An 18,978-nucleotide genomic window follows, 5' to 3' on the forward strand; every position below is an offset into this window, starting at 1 on the left:
CCCAATTGTCATACTTGACTATTTTTCTGTCCTGCTAAGCATTCAAAATGTAACAAGTACTTTTGGGTGTCAGGGAAAATGTAAAGAGTAAAAAGCACTTTTTTTTTTAAAGGTATCTGTGACCAACAGATGTATATCTGTATTCCCAGTCATGTGAAATCCATAGATTAATGCCTAATGCATTAATTTCAATTGACTGATTTCCTTATATGAACTGTAACTCAGTAAAATCTTTGAAATTGTTGCATTTATATTTTTGTTCAGTGTAATATTTGATTAAAACAATAATTTTGAACCTTGCTTACATTTTTTTTATGATCACGTACACTGAGTATACAAAACAATAAGAACACCTGCTTTTTACATGACATAGACTGACCAGGTGAATGCAGGCAGTGGTGTAAAGTACTTTAAGTAAAAATACTTTAAAGTATTACTTAGGTTGTTTTTTGGGGTACCTTTATTTATAGTTCTGACAACTTTTACTTCACTACATTCCTAATTTAAAAAAAGTTAGGGGCATGGAACAGAAAATCAGTCCGTATCTGGTGTGACAACCTTTTGCCTCATGCAGCGCAGGCTGTTGATTGTGGCCTGTGGAATGTTGTCCCACTCTAGTTCAATGGCTGAGCCAAGTTGCTGGATATTGGCGGGAACTGGAACTCGCTATTGTACATGTCAACCCAGAGCATTCCAAACATGCTCAATGGGTGACATGTCTGGTGAGTATGCAGGCCATGAAAGAACTGGGACAATTTCAGCTTCCAGGAATTGTGTACAGATCCTTGCCGTGCATTACCATGCTTAAGTATGAGGTGAAGGCGGCGGATGAATGGCACGAAAATGGGCCTCAGGATCTCGTCACGTTATCTCTGTGCATTCAAATTGCCATCGATAAAATGCAATTGTGTGCATTGTCTGTAGTTATGCCATAACCCCACCACCACCATGGGGCACTCCGTTCACAACGCTGACATCAGCAAACTGCTCACCCACATGACGCCATACACACTATCTGCCATCTCCCCGGTACAGTTGAAACCAGGATTCATCCATCGAAGGCCCACTGAAGACGGTCATGACGCCGAACTGCAGTCAGGTCAAGAACCTGGTGAGGACGACGAGCACGCAGATTAGCTTGCTTGAGACGGTTTCTGACAGTTTGTGCAAACATTCTTCGGGTGTGCAAACCCAGTTTCATCAGCTCCCTCAAAACTTGAGACATTTGTGGCATTGTGTTGTGTGACAAAACTGCACATTTTAGAGTGGCCATTTTTTGTCCCCAGCATGGTGCACCTGTGTAATGATCATGCTGTTTAATCAGCTTCTTGATATGCCACACCTGTCAGCTGGATGGATTATCTTGGCAAAGGAGAAATGCTCACTAACAGGGATGTAAACAAATTTGTGCACAACATCAGAGAAATACGTTTTATGTGCGAATGGAACATTTCTGGAATATTTTATTTAAACTTATGAAACATGGGACCAACACTTTACATGTTGCGTTTATATTTTTGTTCAGTGTATATCCGTTTGGCCTTTTCGTGGTCAATTTGTATTATTTGTAATTATGTTCCGGCCCCCTGAACATATGCTACAATATATATATTTTTTAAAAGCATCCTGCAGTTGAATGTACTGTAGTTGATGAACCCTGCCATACGGTCATTGGTGCAAGCGCAAAGAAGTGCTGCTGTTTGCATGGCTACCACTAAAGACACCTTGAAATTGTAACATGCCAATGGTTACAATTAGCATATCAACGTAATAATTGTAGAAGTAAGCTATTAACATCCTTTCAAATAAATAAAATACATTTTCTACCTCAGCTCCAGAAGTATGAACCTCATTTTCAAGAAAGAACCACCAGTAAAAATCAACATACACAACCTAATTCCTTTCACAATTTTATTTCTGCAGCGCCTTTCAAACCAGAAATGTTCACACAGACATTGTAATAGTGTATAGTTTTTTTCTCCTTTTTACAGGCTTAAATGTACAGTCAGAGATATAGCTCCAACAACAGTCTAGAATTGATAGTAGGGAAAGTTTCTATTTCTAATACTTTTCTTTGGATGGGTGGGGAAATTCTGTCCATGCTTTGTAATATATACACATTCAGAGAAATAACTTAATTTACTATCCTTATGTACAAGTGATACTGAGATAGTATGGTCAATATTCAAATCAGCAGTGTGGAAGAAACTTTCAGGTGTACTGCACTTATAATGCCAAAAGCAAAACGGCAAACGTCTTAAGTTGGCAAAACCTTGTTTTCAGTGTTATCCATTATGGAAATAGTGGGTATCATTAGTGTCACGTAAGCACTGGAGTGCAGATCAAGCTTTTACTTCATGGGCCTTTTCAATCAACCAGCCCTGTAAGTTGTCATCCTTCTACAGAGTGACTTACATGACATATGTTGCTTTAGATTCTTACACAACATTAGGATGGCTGCTAGGCTACTGGTCATAAGAAACAAAACAAAAAAGTGACGCATGCATAAAAAACCAAAAGGTCTACCATTGCCTTGCTACCAGCCACTCATTGAACATTTCCCATTTTATAACAACTGATCAGGTGATGAAAGCCATATGAATCACTAGACATGACCACACCATTCATCTGGGATGTATAATATAAACTAGACATTTATGTTGTATGCTTGTGCAACAGAATTTCAGATTGGGATTCTTTTTTTGTACATTTTGCTGACTGGTGAAAGGAAAAAGGCAAGAAAGCATCTATGGGCAAACCAGAATATTCAGACAATCTTCACAGGGGAAAATGCTTCCCTGCCCTTGTTTCTGTTAGTTCCCTGTAGTAAGGAAATATAAAAGCCATTCATTCATTCTTTCAAACAGTTTCACACAAATGCATACACAAAACACACAAGCTTCTTCAAGTGGGTAGAGGTTGCCTCTAACCACCGATCCATTGCACAGTGAGATATTTTGTCTATCCCCTATTGGTTAATGTTGAGGATACAAGCTGTGGTTAGGGAAATATCCACCCACCTCTAATATAAATTCCACAACCGATCCACTACAATTCAATAAACTGTACTGCTTTTCAAAATCCAACACAAGCATCAGTCCTCATTTTGGCTACTCAATACAACAAAAATATTTTTTTCAGTTACACATTTAGCATTTTTCTTCTTTTTTTTTCCTTCTTCAAAGGCACCTTTCAAAGTTTAATAGCTTATGACATTTCCCTGTCAAGATTAAGACAACCATCACACTTCAACATCTGACAATGAATAAACCTAACACAAAACTGCCTAAAACTACAATAAAAACCATAGAAATAACTCCCAAAACAAAATTCACTCCAAGCATGTACATGAAAAACTGAACATATATGTTTCATGTACATCTTATAACTCACCACCCCCGCCCTCTTCTTTCTGTACAGTACTGATAAACCTCAACAAAGTGCATTAACACCAGTAGTCTTTGACAGGTGAAGTCCAGTCCGGCACCTCTACTGCTAACAAGTTTTACAAGCAGACCTACATTGAAACTGATTGTGACGGCTGTACTCCATAAGAGGTTTGAATGGGAAAATATTAAATAAATAAAGCTCAACTAAATCTCATGTGTTTGGTCAGAGATCAGTGGCAATAGGTTTCTTTTCCAATCTGGGCAATATTAATTTGTCTAATTTGTCTACAAAGTGATATTCCTGTCTTTTTACTGGTTAAGAACAACTTTAGGAAATAATAAGATGATGATTCATCTCAAGCACTCTGACTAAAAAGCTGAATGGGGAGTATGTGGTTCCAGCTGTTCTTCCAACATGGCTGCCATATCAAACACTGGTCAAAGGGAAATGCTCAGCGAGGCCCATTTCCTGTCTATATTTAATATCCTGTCAAAGGCCCAGTGGCACAGACAGCAATCCTTTCTAGATTCTCCTGTCTATGGTCCAACAATCTACCTACTGGGCAACATTCTCACTCTTAATATGGCAAATGAAGCATCAATAAAGTGTCATAAACAGGGATAAAAAAAAAGTAAAACACTTCTGTAACAGCACCTATACATGGTTCTATCCCAGGCAAGGTCCATAACTTAAAATGACCTATTTTCTACATACAACTCAAAATGGACACACACAGGCCAGTGGGCTGTGACAGGCCATGCAATTGGGTTAACGTTCTTAAACTCTTCTGGTTTCCCTGAAAAACACAGCAAAAATGATATATTATATTTTTACACTGAGTGGCTTCTTATATAGTGAGACCTCATGTCTTAGGAGTGAAGGTTAATTTGTGATTGCTTTGCACTGAATTACTGACAGGACTAAATGGAGCGCGACTGCAGTAGCATCGTCCTGCAGACAGCTTGACTGTGATTGGTCAGGGTAGCGTTCCAGACGGTAAGGGGCTGTGTGTGTGTGTGTGGCTCTGCAGAGAGTCAGTCCATTTAGTGGGGTCCTGTCTGACACACAGAGGAGTGTGTAGTTGCTCCCTCACAAGCCCTTCATCTCCAACATCAGTTCACCTAAGAGTGCTTGGTGGTGGGGCAGACACAGAGACCACCAGTCCAGAGTCTACCCAGTCCAGACTACAGGCACTTCTTAACACACACACACACACACACACACACACACACCCCCCCCCCCCACCGGCTGACATCTCCATGGAAACTAGAGGGTGGGGGGAAGATACGGAGTTGGTTGGGAGGTTGAATGGGCATGGTGGTGCCGGTCCAGAATGAGTGACATCATAGCATAGCAGCATCACGGGTGCTGAGCAGTCCTCAAACACATAGCCCTGACTGTAGAGCTGTGAGGCGACGCTCAATGCATTCCTTACCTGCCGAGAGAGAAAGTAGAAGTAGTATTATTCATCGATTGATGTTGTGAAAGGGTCAACTCACTAAACTACCAGTAAGTAAAAAAGAACAGCCAAAAGTGTCCAATTACCTTTGTGTAGTCATGGAAATAAAGTCATGTTTTATACAGGTAGCCTAGAGGCAGGTAGCTTAATGGTTAGAGTGTTGGGCCAGACAGAGATGAACAGAAAGGATGCAGGTTCAAATCCCCGAGCCGACAAGGTGAACAAATCTGGCAACGTGCCCTTGAGCAAGGCACTTAACCCTAACTGCTCCTGTAAGTCACTCTGGATAACAGTCTGCAAAATGACTACATTGTAAAATGTTTAAAAAAAATACAGATACGCTACTGCAGTTCAGGCTTAATGGATGTGACGGGTCAGAGGTGAAAGTTCTGAGGTGACTCACACTTGCTGACGCTGAGGATGTCGTTTTGCTCGGTGAGGAGCAGGGACAGGCCCTCCATCAGCAGCAGGGCCTTGTGGTAGCGCAGCACCGACGCCTCTCCTTGGTGGAACATCTCATCCAGAGCAGCAGCCTGCACCTGGGGGGGGGGGGGGGCAGGGAGGAGAGAGGAAAAATGGCACGATAAAGGTTTGTATATGGGTTTGAATACAGCATGGGATTCCATTTGGCAGTATGGCTGAATAATAGCAACGAGCTATTATTGAAATATCACCTTACTACAGCTACCCACTATATACAGTGATCTTAAACATGTAGCTGTATAAATGGTGCAACGAGTCAACCACAAGCCGAGTAGAGGGCGAAGAAGAGATCAGGGGCCGTATAAAGCATCTCAGAGTAGGAGTGCTGATTTGGGATCAGTTTTGCCTTTTAGGTTACAATGAATAAGATTACATGGACTGGATCCTAGATAAGACCTCCTGCTCACAGAAGCTTGATAAACATGGCCCCAGATGCTGAGATGACAGAAACAGTTGAGCTGAACACAGTGTCTCCCTCACCATCTGAACAGTGTGACTAAACAGCAGCCTCTCGGCGGTGATGGTATTGACGTGGTCCATGAGACGGTGCTTGCGGGAGAAGAAATGCTCCAGCCGTGCGTTGAGGGAGAGGCAGGACGACACGCTGGACTTGTACAGCTCGTTCAGCCTCTTGACCACTAAACACATAGTCACAGAGGAGAGGGCTGAGAGTGGAGCAGTGTTCACGTTGGAAAGAAAGAAAGAGAGAGAGAAAGAGAGAAAGAGAGAGAGAGAGAGAGAGAAGTCCTACTCCACAGCAGGATTGGACTCATTACATTTTTTTTTAATGATTTATCTGCCATTTGAGTGTAATGTTAAATCCTTCTGTAAATGTTGGCTTTTAATCAGACGTGTTCTAAAGTTGTTGGGTCTCACCTTGTTTGACAGTAGAAGAGGGGTACAGTTTTCCCTGTTTGACGCGCTCCATGGCTGTGTGCAAGGCAGACGACAGAAGCTCTGCAGTCTTCATGTACAACACCAGCTGCTCGGCATAGCTGACACACACACACACACACACACACACACACACACACACACACACAAGTCATGATTTTGTAGCTGCCGCTACAGTCATTGCAAGGTGTCTCTGAATCTCAAAGTGAACAGTAACCAAGGCTGACTCGCTGTTATCATCCATTTGTAAAGATCTCATATTCCATCAAAAGACTCTAGACAAAGTTGTTTCAGTAACAATGGTTTAGCTTCATTAGCTGGTGGCTCTCACCTCCACTCCCGGCTGAGGGAGCTGATCTGGTCAGCCACTAGGCTTTGCTGCTGCAGGAGGGAGGGCGGGGAGGTGTCCCCGTGCTTCGCCCCAGCCCCCCTGACCCCTGCCACCTCCATCAGACAGCGGGCAAAGTCCAGGGTGAAGCGCAGGCTCCTCAGGGTATCTGTGTGCTCCTGCTGCACTCAAGAGAGACAGAGGGAGAGAGAGACGAGGTCACGCACATTGAACGTCATAAAATATAGCCTACAGGGAGATGGGCGTTCAGCAGCAACCCCACATCCCAACCCCTACTCCTCCTCTCACCTCCATCAGTGTCTCCTCTGGCAGCTCAGGGGCCAGGAAGCTAACAGGTCCCCCCATGTTGGCCGTAATTGGGTCTGTGAAGCTGTAGCGTGGTCTGGAAGGACCCTCAAAGCCATCCAGATAGGTACCGGTCTGAAATCGGCTGGTGAAGGACCCCACTGGGCTTATGGAGCTGGAGGAGCCTGTATAGAAATAAGTGGTTTTGTGGTTAGAGCATGGAAAGTACCTCAGAACAGGCCCTTGATGGCACTTAGTCTAAACTGACAGTCGTTTAACTGACACAGAGTAGTGTATTGTGCATATCATTGCCACTAAGATCAGCATCCCTAGGACACTATAATGTATTTGGATGCTGTGTGGAGCAATGACACCTAGCTGCTGAGCCAATCATCTCACCTGAGAACTGTCTGGTCCTGGAGGGCTGTGGAGGGATGCTGCCGCTGGGTGGGGAGCCCACAGTGAACACAACCTGGGCTGGGCGGGCTGAGCCTGCTGCCATGACTCCACCACCAGAGGGTACTGAGGACAGAGACACAGAACTCATCAGACATAACACAGGGAGGATGAATCACGGTAATGACCTAGCTACATGCAGTGGAGCAAGTTAGTAATTTGGCCTGGTAGTTAGTGTTACTGCTTTAAAAGTCCTGTTTGCCCATATTATCAGAGCAGTAGACGTACAACCTTTACCTTCCCCATTCAAAACCTACAACAGGGATATTCAAAACATAATGTTTCTCTACGCACCGATGTGTGAGCTGTAGAAACACATTTCAGTTCCTATAGAAAAAAGCAATGTTCCATTAGAGCAGGGGAGTAGGCTTGGGTGGGCACAGCCCCACCCACTGGGGCCCTGCCAGGCCCACCCAATCAGATTGAGCAAAAACAAAAAAGAATACATAATTATCTCAAAAATACAACAGTCATCAGAACCTTAGAACCAACTTCTCTGGTTTTAAACAGCCTATGTGGCATTGATGAGTCTGAAAATAGTGTCAAAATTGACTACAAAGTGTACATAGGATAATTTTGGTCATAAAGTCAGTCTCGTCTAAAACTGAGTTTTGTAAGTGAGTTAGTCACGACTTACTGGAGGGGTGGGTATGGATTACAATCATGCCAATTTGCCCATGCCCACTAATACGAGATAAGCAGCTGTGCTGATTGCACTGTGCGTGCTCTATCCAATCATAGCAGCCAGAACCTCCAGACAGTGAGACAGACCTGCCCATTACACGGCGCCTCAGGCTTGTTTACATAAGACAACACCTCACCAATGTTATGTTGAAAGAACCCTTAAGCCCTTTATGGAGTGCTCACTTGCTGATGTTTGATAGTGCCAATCACTCGAGTCTGCCACTTTTTGGGGCAAAATTAGAATTGAGATGATCAGAGCGCATTTGTATCAAAACTGCAACTTGTCAATATTCCAAAACCCATTTGCAAGCATCGTGTCCCCCCGCAACCTGTTTTGTAACATTATTCCCTATACAACACTGTCAGACAGACACACACTCTGGTCATAGGTAGTGAGAAGGTTCTAGTGGTGGCGCAGCGGTTTAAGGCACTGCAGTGCTTGAGGCGTCACTACAGATACGGGTTCAATCCTGGGTGGTGTCGCAGCCGGCCGTGACCGGGAGACCCATGAGGCGACGGACATTTGGCCCAGCGTCGTCCGGGTTAGAGGAGGGTTTGGCCGGCCGGGATGTCTTTGTCCCATCGCGCTTTAGCGATTCCTGTGGCAGGCTAGGAGCATGGACGCTGACACGGTCGCCAGTTGTATGGTGTTTCCTCCGACATATTGATGCGGCTAGCTTCTGGGTTAAGCGAGCAGTGTGTCAAGAGGCAGGGTGGCTTGGCAGGGTGGTGTTTCGGAGGATGCATGGCTCTCGACCTTCGCCTCTCCCGAATCCGTAGGGGAGATGCAGCGATGGGACAAGATTGTAACTACCAATTGGATATCATGAAATTGGGGCGAAAAAGACACAAAAATGTTTAATCATAATAAAAAAAAATATATATATAAAAACGGCGCCCAAACGCCATCACTCGCCAGTGACTTGATAAACCAATTGTGGCCTGGCTACTCAATGTGCCTGCTAGCTACTACTGTACTTGCTAGCTTCATTGACAAATGCACAAGTTGGAACCTAGCTAGCTAGCAATTGATTTTGGGCACTAATAAACAGTGCGTAGCTTGTGCTTTATTTAAGATAGTTTGGCAGCTTGCAGATGAAGTTGTAGACATGTTATTGTTCTCAGAAATCAGTTTTCAGCTCGCAGCCAGACTTTCTCTTCATGATAGATTTTAAGGAAGCTATTATTTTGAAGAAGTGGCTGGCCATGTTGTTGCTACGGTGATTCAGTAGGGACAAACAGTACCTGCCATGATACGATATTCGAACATAACACACCCACATAAAACCACACACCCACATAAAACCACACCCCCAAGACAACTCGTTTGCCTTCAGTCATGGCCGCTAGCGTTTCTTAATGAACCACCAACACAAATCCAAATCAGGAAGCGCAGTCATCCATTAAAAAGTTTTGTGTTGGAATTGACTCCTGTGGAACTTCACCCAATTGATACTGTGACCCCAGTCTAAAAAAGAAGTGAGGAAATATGCACAGCTCTGCTGACCTTGGAAGCTCCAAATTCTAACCCCCAAACAGATCTATACGGAGTGACCCACATCCATACAAAGGAAAAACCAAGCCAGTCACTGTGATATTAACTATCTAGTCATCCTCAGTTGGTGAACATAACAGCTCTTTATGCTTTAGTCATTCAGGTAGACAATTACTGAAGGGTAAGACTTGGTGAATAGGTTTACTATGCCCACCTGTGATGTCTCTGTCTGAGTTGAGGTTCTCACTGCTGCCCTGCTCCCCCAGTGGTCCTCCAAACGCAGCCATCAGCAGCATGTCAGACAGACGACCTGCACTCTGAGATCTGCTGAAGCCCTTGTTGTCCTCTGTAGTCCTCTGGCTGTATTGCCCAAGCTGGCCAGTAGGTGGCTGTCCTGGGTACCTGTAGTTTGAGGCAGCCCTGCTGCCGGGCGGGGCCAGAACCAGACCCTGCTGGGCCAAGAAAGTCACCAGGTTGGGGGAACTGGGAGGTTTGGGGAACTCAAAGGGTGGTATGGCCTGTGGACAGGATATCAGTGTCAGATGCAAAGTAGAGTCGAGAGACTATAGACAGTGGAATTGATTGTTTAAAGCAATAGTACAATTGCTGAAGAGTTCAGTTTCCTCTAAAACACAGGCGTTGTACTAGCTGCGTCCTAAACATGAACTCACTCTAGAGGGGGATCCCAGGATGGTGGGGAGGGGGCTGCGCTGCATGAGTTCACACAGTCTGGGGGAGGAGTGCAAGGGCCGCATAGCCATCATGCCGGCCTGCAGGTTGGCCACCACGGGGTCAGAGTGCTGCTTCCTGATCTTCTGCCTGCCGCCACCACTAGTGGCCTCCAAGAGACAGGGGGCGCTGTGGAGCCGGGTGCCCAGGCCTTGCTGCTGAGGGGGAGGCCGTGTGTCGGGGAATTGGAGAGCTGGAGATGGACAGGGGTTAGAAGTTACAGCACAATGTCATCTTTACATTATCAAGATGAGTTACTAACTATACAGCTGAAGGAAAGACACAGGGAAGTAAAACATCTAAAGGTGATGGTTCCTTTAAGTCAGGTTAAAACCCCTCTGATCAAGCCAACAGGAAGTGAATAGCCTTGGTCTACCACAGAGCAACTCCCCAATGCCCCTGACCAGTTTAACCATTTCCACCACTAACAAAACACTAAAACAGTCAGCCCAAAAGTTGGCGCGACGGACAGGGAAGGAGGGAGGGGAACCCCGGATTCCCACCTCCGCCCCGCGACCCCCGCTGCCCGTGTCCAACGGGCGTGCTTGCCCTGGCAGCTCAGGGATGGTGCCCACTTCAGACACAGAGGGAGACGAGAGAGGGAGACAAGAAAAATTAAGGAGAGGAAAGAAAGAAGAGGGGACATTTTGACACATCAATGCACTCTGGCAGACAGACCTTGAGGAGAAAGCTGGAAGGGTCTGGCCCCTCCTACAGACAGCCTGCGGGGGCCAGCTAAGGTCCCGTGGCCTCCTGGGTAAGGCGGCGATGGGCCAGTCCTTCCGAATCCCAGGGAACTATTGCTGCTGCAGCGGCGCACCAGGGTAGACAGCCTGTGGCGGGGGGAGGAACATAGTCACAAAATAAGACAATATTCCCTGTTATCTCCAAGCTAGCAATGTTACTACTGTGCCACAGAAGAGACTGTGTTTATATAAGCTTGTGTGTGTAAGTAATGCATGTGCATGTATTCTGAGTGTAAAAAACATTAAGGACACCTGATCTTTCCATGACAGACTAACCAGGTGAATCCAGTCGAAAGCTATGATCCCTTATTGATGTCACTTGTTAAATCCACTTCAATCAGTGTAGATGAATTGTATTTTTTATTTTTATTGAACCTTTATTTCACTAGACAAGTCAGTTAAGAACAAATTCTTATTTACAATGACGGCCTACCTCGGCCAAACCCTAACCCGGACGACACTGGGCCAATTGTGCGCCGCCCTATGGGACTCCCAATCACGGCCGGTTGTGATACAGCCTGGAATCGTACCAGGGTCTGTAGTGACGCCTCTAGCACTGAGTTAAGTGCCTTTGAATGGGTTATGTTAGTAGGTGCCAGGTGCACGGGTTTGTGTCAAATCAGTCACATGCGCCGAATACAACAACATTTCACCTTACAGTGAAATTCTTACTTACAAGCCATTTAACCAACAATGCAGTTAAGAAAGATGTTACCGTAATTTCCGGACTATTAAGCGCACCTGAATATAAGCCCACTGAATAAAAAAATAAAAAAATATTTAGAACATAAATAAGCCGCACATGTCTATAAGCCGCAGGTGCCTACCGGTACATTGAAACAAATGAACTTTACACAGGCTTTAACGAAACACGGCTTGTAACAAAAATAAATAGGCTTTAACGAAACACGGCTTGTAACAAAAATAAATAGGCTTTAACGAAACACGGCTTGTAACAAAAAATAAAAAAATTGCAGTAAGGTTAAGTTGTCTTTTTGCACTGAGTCAATTCCTCACGCTGCTGTTTCCAACGTCTTATCATCGACTCATTAAGACCAAGCTCCCGTGCAGCAGCTCTATTTCCTTTTCCAACAGCCAGATCAATTGCCTTCAACTTGAAAGCTGCATCATATGCATTTCTCCGTGTCTTTGCCATGATGAGGGTGACAAAATGACTACCGTAATCAGAATGATGGGAAGTTTGAGAGCGCTCGATTTAATCTAAACAGTAAACAAAAAAGTTGTTTGACCTTAACCCGTTCGGCAATTCCATTGGTCTAATGAAAGCTTCATGCCGGCAAAAAACTGAGCACGTCACAGAATGTGTTTTTTTTTAGAAAAAAATTTGAAAGCGGGAAAAATCCATATATTAGCCGCGTCATTGTTTAAGCCACGAGGTTCAAAGCCTGGGAAAAAAGTTGCGGCTTATAGTCCGGAATTTACGGTAAGTAAAAAATAGACAAGTAAAAAAAATCGAAAAAATAAAAGTATCAAATAATTAAAGAGCAGCAGTAAAATAACAGCAGCGAGGCTATATACAGGGGGTACCGGTACAGAGTCAATGTGCGGGGGCACCGGTTAGTCAAGGTAATTGAGGTAATATGTACATGTAGGTAGAGTTAAAGTGAGAATAGCAGCAGCGTAAAGGGGGGGGGGGGGGGGGGGGGGCATTGCAAATAGTCTGGGTAGGCATTTGATTAGATGTTCAGGAGTCTTATGGCTTGGGGGTAGAAGCTGTTAAGAAGCCTTTTGGACCTAGACTTGGCACTCCGGTACCGCTTGTCGTGCATTAGCAGAGAGAACAGTCTATGACTAGGGTGGCTGGAGTCTTTGACAATTTTTAGGGCCTTCCTCTGACACCTCCTGGTATAGAGGTCCTGGATGGCAGGAAGCTTGGCCACAGTGATGTACTAGGCCGTATGCACTACCCTCTGTAGTGCCTTGCGGTTGCCATACCAGGCAGTGATGCAACCAGTCAGGACGCTCTCGATGGTGCAGCTGTAAAACTTTTTGAGGATCTGAATACCCATGCCAAATCTTTTCAGTCTCCGGAGGCTTTTGTGTGCCCTCTTCACAATTGCCTTAGTGTATTTAGACCATGATAGTTTGTTGGTGATGTGGACAACAAGGAACTTGAAGCTCTCAACCTGCTCCACTTCAGCCCTGTCGATGAGAATCGGGGCGTGCTCGGTCCTCCTTTTCCTGTCGTCCACAATCATCATCTTTGTCTTGATCATGTTGAGGGAGAGGTTGTTATCCTGGCACCACACGGCCAGGTCTTTGACCTCCTCCCTATAGGCTGTCTCATCATTGTCGGTGATCAGGTCTACCACTGTTGTGTCATTGGCAAACTTAATGATGGTGTTGGAGTCGTGCCTGGCCGTTCAGTCATGAGTGAACAGGGAGTACAGGAGGGGCCTGAGCAAGTACCCTAGAGGGGCCCCTGAGTTGAGGATCAGCGTGGCGGATGTGTTGTTACCTACCTTCCCTTACCACCTGGGGGTGTCCCGTCAGGAAGTCCAGGGTCCAGTTGCAGAAGGTGTTTTGTACCAGGGTCCTTAGCTTAATGATGAGCTTTGAGTGCACTATGGTGTTGAACGCTGAGCTGTAGTCAATGAACAGCATTCTCACATAGGTGTTCCTTTTGTCCAGGTTGGAAAGGGCAGTATGGAGTGCAATAGAGATTGCACCATCTGTGGATCTGTTGGAGCTGTATGCAAATTATGTGGGTCTAAGGTTTCTGGGATGATGGTGTTGATGTGAGCCATGACCAGCCTTTCAAAGCACTTCATGGCTACAGACGTGAGTGCTACGGGTCGGTGGTCATTTAGGCAGGTTACCTTAGTGTTCTTGGGCACAGGGACTATGATGGTCTGCTTGAAACATGTTGCAGACTCAGTCTGGGACAGGTTGAAAATGTCAGTGAAGACACTTGCCAGTTGGTCAGCGCATGCTCGGAGTACACGTCCTGGTAATCCGTCTGTTTAAAGGTCTTATTCACATCGGCTACAGAGAGCGTGATCACACAGCCGTTCAGAACAGCTGATGCTCTCATGCATGTTTCAGTGTTGCTTGCCTCGAAACGAGCATAGTGTACACTTGTCACTGGGCAGCTCGCGGCTGTGCTTCCCTTTGTAGACTGTAATAGTTTGCAAGCCCTGCCACATCTGACGAGCATTGGAGCTGGTGTAGTAGGGTTCAATCTTAGTCCTGTATTGACATGTTGTCTGTTTGATGGTTCGTCGGAGGGCATCGGGGGATCTCTTATAAGCTTCTGGGTAAGAGTCCCGCTCCTTGAAAGCAGCAGCTCTACCCTTTAGCTCAGTGCAGATGTTGCCTGTAATCCATGGCTTCTGGTTGGGGTATGTACGTACAGTCACTGTGGGGATGACGTCATCGATGCACTTATTGATGAAGCCAGTGACTGATGTGGTGTACTCCTCAATGCCATCAGAAGAATCCCGGAACATATTCCAGTCTGTGCTAGCAACACAGTCCTGTAGTTTAGCATCTGCTTAATCTGACCACTTTTTTATTGATCGAGTCACTTGTGCTTCCTGCTTTAGTTTTTGCTTGTAAGCAGGAATCAGGAGGATAGAATTATGGTCAGATTTGCCAAATGGATTGCGAAGGAGAGCTTTAATCGCGTCTCTGTATGTCGAGTAAAGGTGGTCTAATGGTGTTTTTTCCCCTCTGGTTGCACATTTAACATGCTGGTAGAAATTAGATAGAACGGATTTAAGTTTGCCTGCATTAAAGTCCCCGGCCACTAGGAACGCCGCCTCTGTATGAGCGTTTGAGTGCGGACTTAGTGGCAGCATCGGTTTGTGGTGGTAAATAGACAGCTATGAAGAATATAGATGAAAACTGTCTTGGTAAATAGTGTGGTCTTCAGCTTATCATGAGATACTCCACCAAAACCTCCTTACTATTAAATTTCATGCACAAGCTATTGTTTACAAATATACATAGACCACCACCCCTTGTCTTACCAGAGGCGGCTGTTCTATCCTGCCGATACAGTGTATAACCCGCCAGCTGTATGTTATTCATCTCGTCGTTCAGCCACGACTCAGTGAAACATAAGATATTACAGTTTTTATTGTCCCGTTGGTCGGATATACATGATCGTAGTTTGTCTATTTTATTATCCAATGATTGTACTTTGGCTAATAGGACCGATGGTAAAGGCAGATTACCCACTTGCCGTTGGATCCTTACAAGGCACCTGGGCCTACGTCCCCGATATCTCTGTCTCTTTCTGAGTAATCGCTGTCCTGATATCTAGAAGCTCTTTTCGGTCATAAGAGACGGTGACAGAAACATTATGTACAAAATAAGTTACAAGTAACGCAAAAAAACACAATTGCACAATTGGTTCGGGGACTGTAAAACGGAAGCTATCTCCTCCGGCGCCATCAAGAACTACAACGCTGCTGGTTTTCTCACGTTCAACAGCTTCAGTGTGTATCAGAAATGGTCTACCACCCAAAGGACATCCAGCCAACTTGGGCCAGCATCCCTGTGGGCCAGCATCCTTGTGGGCCAGCATCCCTGTGGAACACTTTCGACACCATGTAGAGTCCATGCCCTGATGAATTGAGGCTGTTCTGAGGGCAAAGGGGGTGTGTGCAACTCATATTAGGAAGGTGTCCTTAATGCCTTGTACACTCAGTGTATGTATATACTGACTGTGGGGAGCCATCATGGCTGTGGGAATGAAGGTTCTGCTCCATGCGCTGGTAGTTGGGGACCTGAGTGGGAACAGGAATGGGCACCGACTGACCGTAGTTACCACAGTTACTGCCAGAGAACTCACTTGGCCGACTGAAAGAAGAGAGAAAGCGAGAGTTAGCTACGTTTAACCATTCCCTGTCTGATCAATGCATTAACAAAGAGAGTGAAACAGCAAAAATACTGACAGAATAGTAACCAACAAAACATTATGTAATAGTGAGAGTGAGAGAAAGAGAGCAATGTGAGCCCTTGATTTGTGATTGCTTTGGTAGAGATGATGATGATCAGCTTGACCTACTGAATACGGCTGGGAATTGCCAGGGACCTCACGACACGATATTAATCACGATACTTAGGTGCTGATACGATGTGTATTGTGATTCTCACAATTCTATACAGATTCCGATTTGATAATGCAATTTTATTGCTATTTGATGTTCCAAAAATATTGCTCACTGCTGCAGAGAGAAAAATTGTTTTAAATCAGTCCTGGAAATAAGAGCTGAAAACATATTGGCTCACTATCTTAAAAAATTTCTTTTTTTTTTGCTGTGTAGACTGAGGCTGTAAAGGAACAAAACGTGGAAAAAGTGAAGGGGTCTGAATACTTTCCGAATGCACTGTAGTAGGCCTAGCCTGTAGAATGGGATCCTGCTCTTTTTAATTGAGGCCATCAAAACTCTGTTCTCTCACACAATTGCATAGCCTAAAGAAATGTTGTGCAACATGAGCTCATGGGCTCTCATGAAGTGTTTGATAAGACTACATTTGCTGATGTCAGAGTGATTAGAGCGACAGAGTGCTGAGTACCAGGCAGTTAGCAAGTTTGGTAGGCTACTAATGACCATCAGCAGCATCAGAGACTAAACGGTCACGTGGAATTTGACTGCGGTCAAATGACTTGGGACCGCCGGTGTGGCGGTAATATGGTCACCGTAACAGCCGTACCCATCACTACTACTGACCTAACATATTTTTGTCATCAAGCCTTACAAACGAATCCCCCTACTCTAGAAGGGTATCATTGGCCTGGGCTTCCAGTGCACAATACACATTGACTCACCCAGCTGCCAGACTGAGAGAACTGGCGTTAGCATGTCATGGTTTTAGTATGTCTGAACACTGAGAATAAGTGAATCCCTTTCCAGTAAGAGTGTGATCAGCTCTTACCTGATGGGACTGCGGGAGCCACTGTAGGAGGGGGAGTGGGGTGGGGTCTTGCCCTGACTGCCCAGGCCACCAGAGGCCAGTAGAGAGCTGAGGAGGAGGAGACAAGAGTTTGGGATTGTTCTTGAGCCGGTTTCACATTGGCATTACCCAACAGCATTGTGTACAGGTGCCCACATAAGACCAATGTTAGGGCTGGGAATTGCCGGGGACCTTGCGATACTTAGGTGCCAATACGATATGTATTGCAATTCCCACAATTCTATATGTAAAGCAATTCAATACTGCGATTTTATTGCAATTTGATGTTCCAAACATATTGCTCAGTGTAAGTCTGCTGCAGAGAGACAAGAAACAGCATGGGAAAATACATTTTGATCAGTCATGGAAATAAAAGCGCTGAAAACATGGCTTACTATTTAAAAAGAAGAAAAAGCTATGGAATTAAAGATACCTGAGTTTTGGCACAGGAACAGCTGAGCTATAGATACATAGATAGATAGATATATAAACTCAGCAAAAAAAGAAACGTCCCTTTTTCAGGACCCTGTCTTTCAAAGATAATTTGTGAAAATCCAAATAACTTCACAGATCTTCATTGGAAAGGGTTTAAACACTGTTTCCCATTCTTGTTCAATGAACCATAAACAATTAATGAACATGCACCTGTGGAACGGTCGTTAAGACACTAACAGCTTATAGAGGGTAGGCAATTAAGGTCACAGTTATGAAAACTTAGGACACTAAAGAGGCCTTTCTACTGACTCTGAAAAACACAAAAAGAAAGATGCCCAGGGTCCCTGCTCATTTGCGTGAACGTGCCTTAGGCATGCTGCAAGGAGGCATGAGGACTGCAGATGTGGCCAGGGCAAGAAATTGCAATATCCATACTATGAGACGCCTAAGACAGCGCTACAGGGAGACAGGACGGACAGCTGATCATCCTCGCAGTGGCAGACCACGTGTATAACAACATCTGCACAGGATCGGTACATCCGAACATCACACCTGCGGGACAGATACAGGATAGCAACAACAACTGCCCGAGTTACACCAGGAACGCACAATCCCTCCATCAGTGCTCAGACTCTCCGCAATAGGCTGAGAGAGGCTGGACTGAGGGCTTGTAGGCCTGTTGTAAGGCAGCTCCTCACCAGACATCACCGGCAACAACGTCACCTGTGGGCACAAACCCACCGTCGCTGGACCAGACAGGACTGGCAAAAAGTGCTCTTCACTGACGAGTCGCGGTTTTGTCTCACCAGGGGTGATGTTCGGATTCGCGTTTATCGTCAAAGGAATGAGCGTTATGCCAAGGCCTGTACTCTGGAACGGGATCGATTTGGAGGTGGAGGGTCCGTCATGGTCTGGGGCGGTGTGTCACAGCATCATCGGACTGAGCTTGTTGTCATTGCAGGCAATCTCAACGCTGTGCGTTACCTCCTCCCTCATGTGGTACCCTTCCTGTAGGCTCATCCTGACATGACCCTCCAGCATGACAATGAAACCAGCCATACTGCTCGTTCTGTGCGTGATTTCCTGCTAGACAGGAATGTCAGTGTTCTGCCATGGCCAGCGAAGAGCCCGGATCTCAATCCCATTGAGCACATCTGGGACCTGTTGGATTGGAGGGTGAGGGCTAGGCCATTCCCCCCAGAAATGTCTGGAAACTTGCAGGTGCCTTGGTGGAAGAGTGGGGTAACATCTCACAGCAAGAACTGGCAAATCTGGTGCAGTCCATGAGGCGGAGATGCACTGCAGTACTTAATGCAGCTGGTGACCACACCAGATACTGACTGTTACTTTTGATTTTGACCCCCCTTTGTTCCAGGGAAGCTCATCTGCGTGCTCGTTGTCCTCACCAGGATCTTGACCTGACTGCAGTTTGACATCGTAACCGATTTCAGGGGGCAAATGCTCACTGTTGATGGCCACTGGCATGCTGGAGAAGTGTGCTCTTCACGGATTAATCCTGGTTTCAATTCTACCGGGCAGATGGCGTGTGGGCGAACGGTTTGCTGATGTCAAAAGTTGTGAACAGACTGCCCCATGGTGGTGGTGTTATGGTATGGACAGGCATAAGCCACGGACAACGAACACAATT

At 45.5% G+C, this 18,978-nt stretch overlaps 1 protein-coding gene across 6 annotated transcripts in view; it reads right to left on the minus strand.

Annotated features, from left to right (window-relative positions):
* Positions 1-1,897: 1,897 nt before the first annotated feature.
* The window catches only part of LOC106563157 (serine/threonine-protein kinase ULK1), a 51,182-nt gene continuing 34,101 nt past the window's right edge, over positions 1,898-18,978 (minus strand). For 5 of the 6 annotated variants that reach the window (XM_014128423.3, XM_014128424.3, XM_014128422.3 and 2 more), the window contains exons 15-26: positions 16,878-16,964; positions 15,663-15,797; positions 10,903-11,057; positions 10,167-10,417; positions 9,710-10,013; positions 7,260-7,382; positions 6,864-7,045; positions 6,558-6,736; positions 6,209-6,327; positions 5,813-5,970; positions 5,253-5,388; positions 1,898-4,825 (exon numbers count right to left, since the gene is read on the minus strand). In XM_014128423.3, the coding sequence (XP_013983898.2) occupies positions 4,770-4,825; positions 5,253-5,388; positions 5,813-5,970; positions 6,209-6,327; positions 6,558-6,736; positions 6,864-7,045; positions 7,260-7,382; positions 9,710-10,013; positions 10,167-10,417; positions 10,903-11,057; positions 15,663-15,797; positions 16,878-16,964 (1,885 nt within the window). In that variant the 3' untranslated portion in view covers positions 1,898-4,769. Of the gene's footprint in view, positions 4,826-5,252; positions 5,389-5,812; positions 5,971-6,208; positions 6,328-6,557; positions 6,737-6,863; positions 7,046-7,259; positions 7,383-9,709; positions 10,014-10,166; positions 10,418-10,902; positions 11,058-15,662; positions 15,798-16,877; positions 16,965-18,978 lie in introns of those variants that run through there. The other variant, XR_006757639.2, reaches the window with a different exon arrangement.

Source organism: Salmo salar, chromosome 11, assembly GCF_965601325.2.
Source record: "Salmo salar chromosome 11, fSalSal1, whole genome shotgun sequence".
NCBI classification, from domain to species: Eukaryota; Metazoa; Chordata; class Actinopteri; order Salmoniformes; family Salmonidae; genus Salmo; species Salmo salar.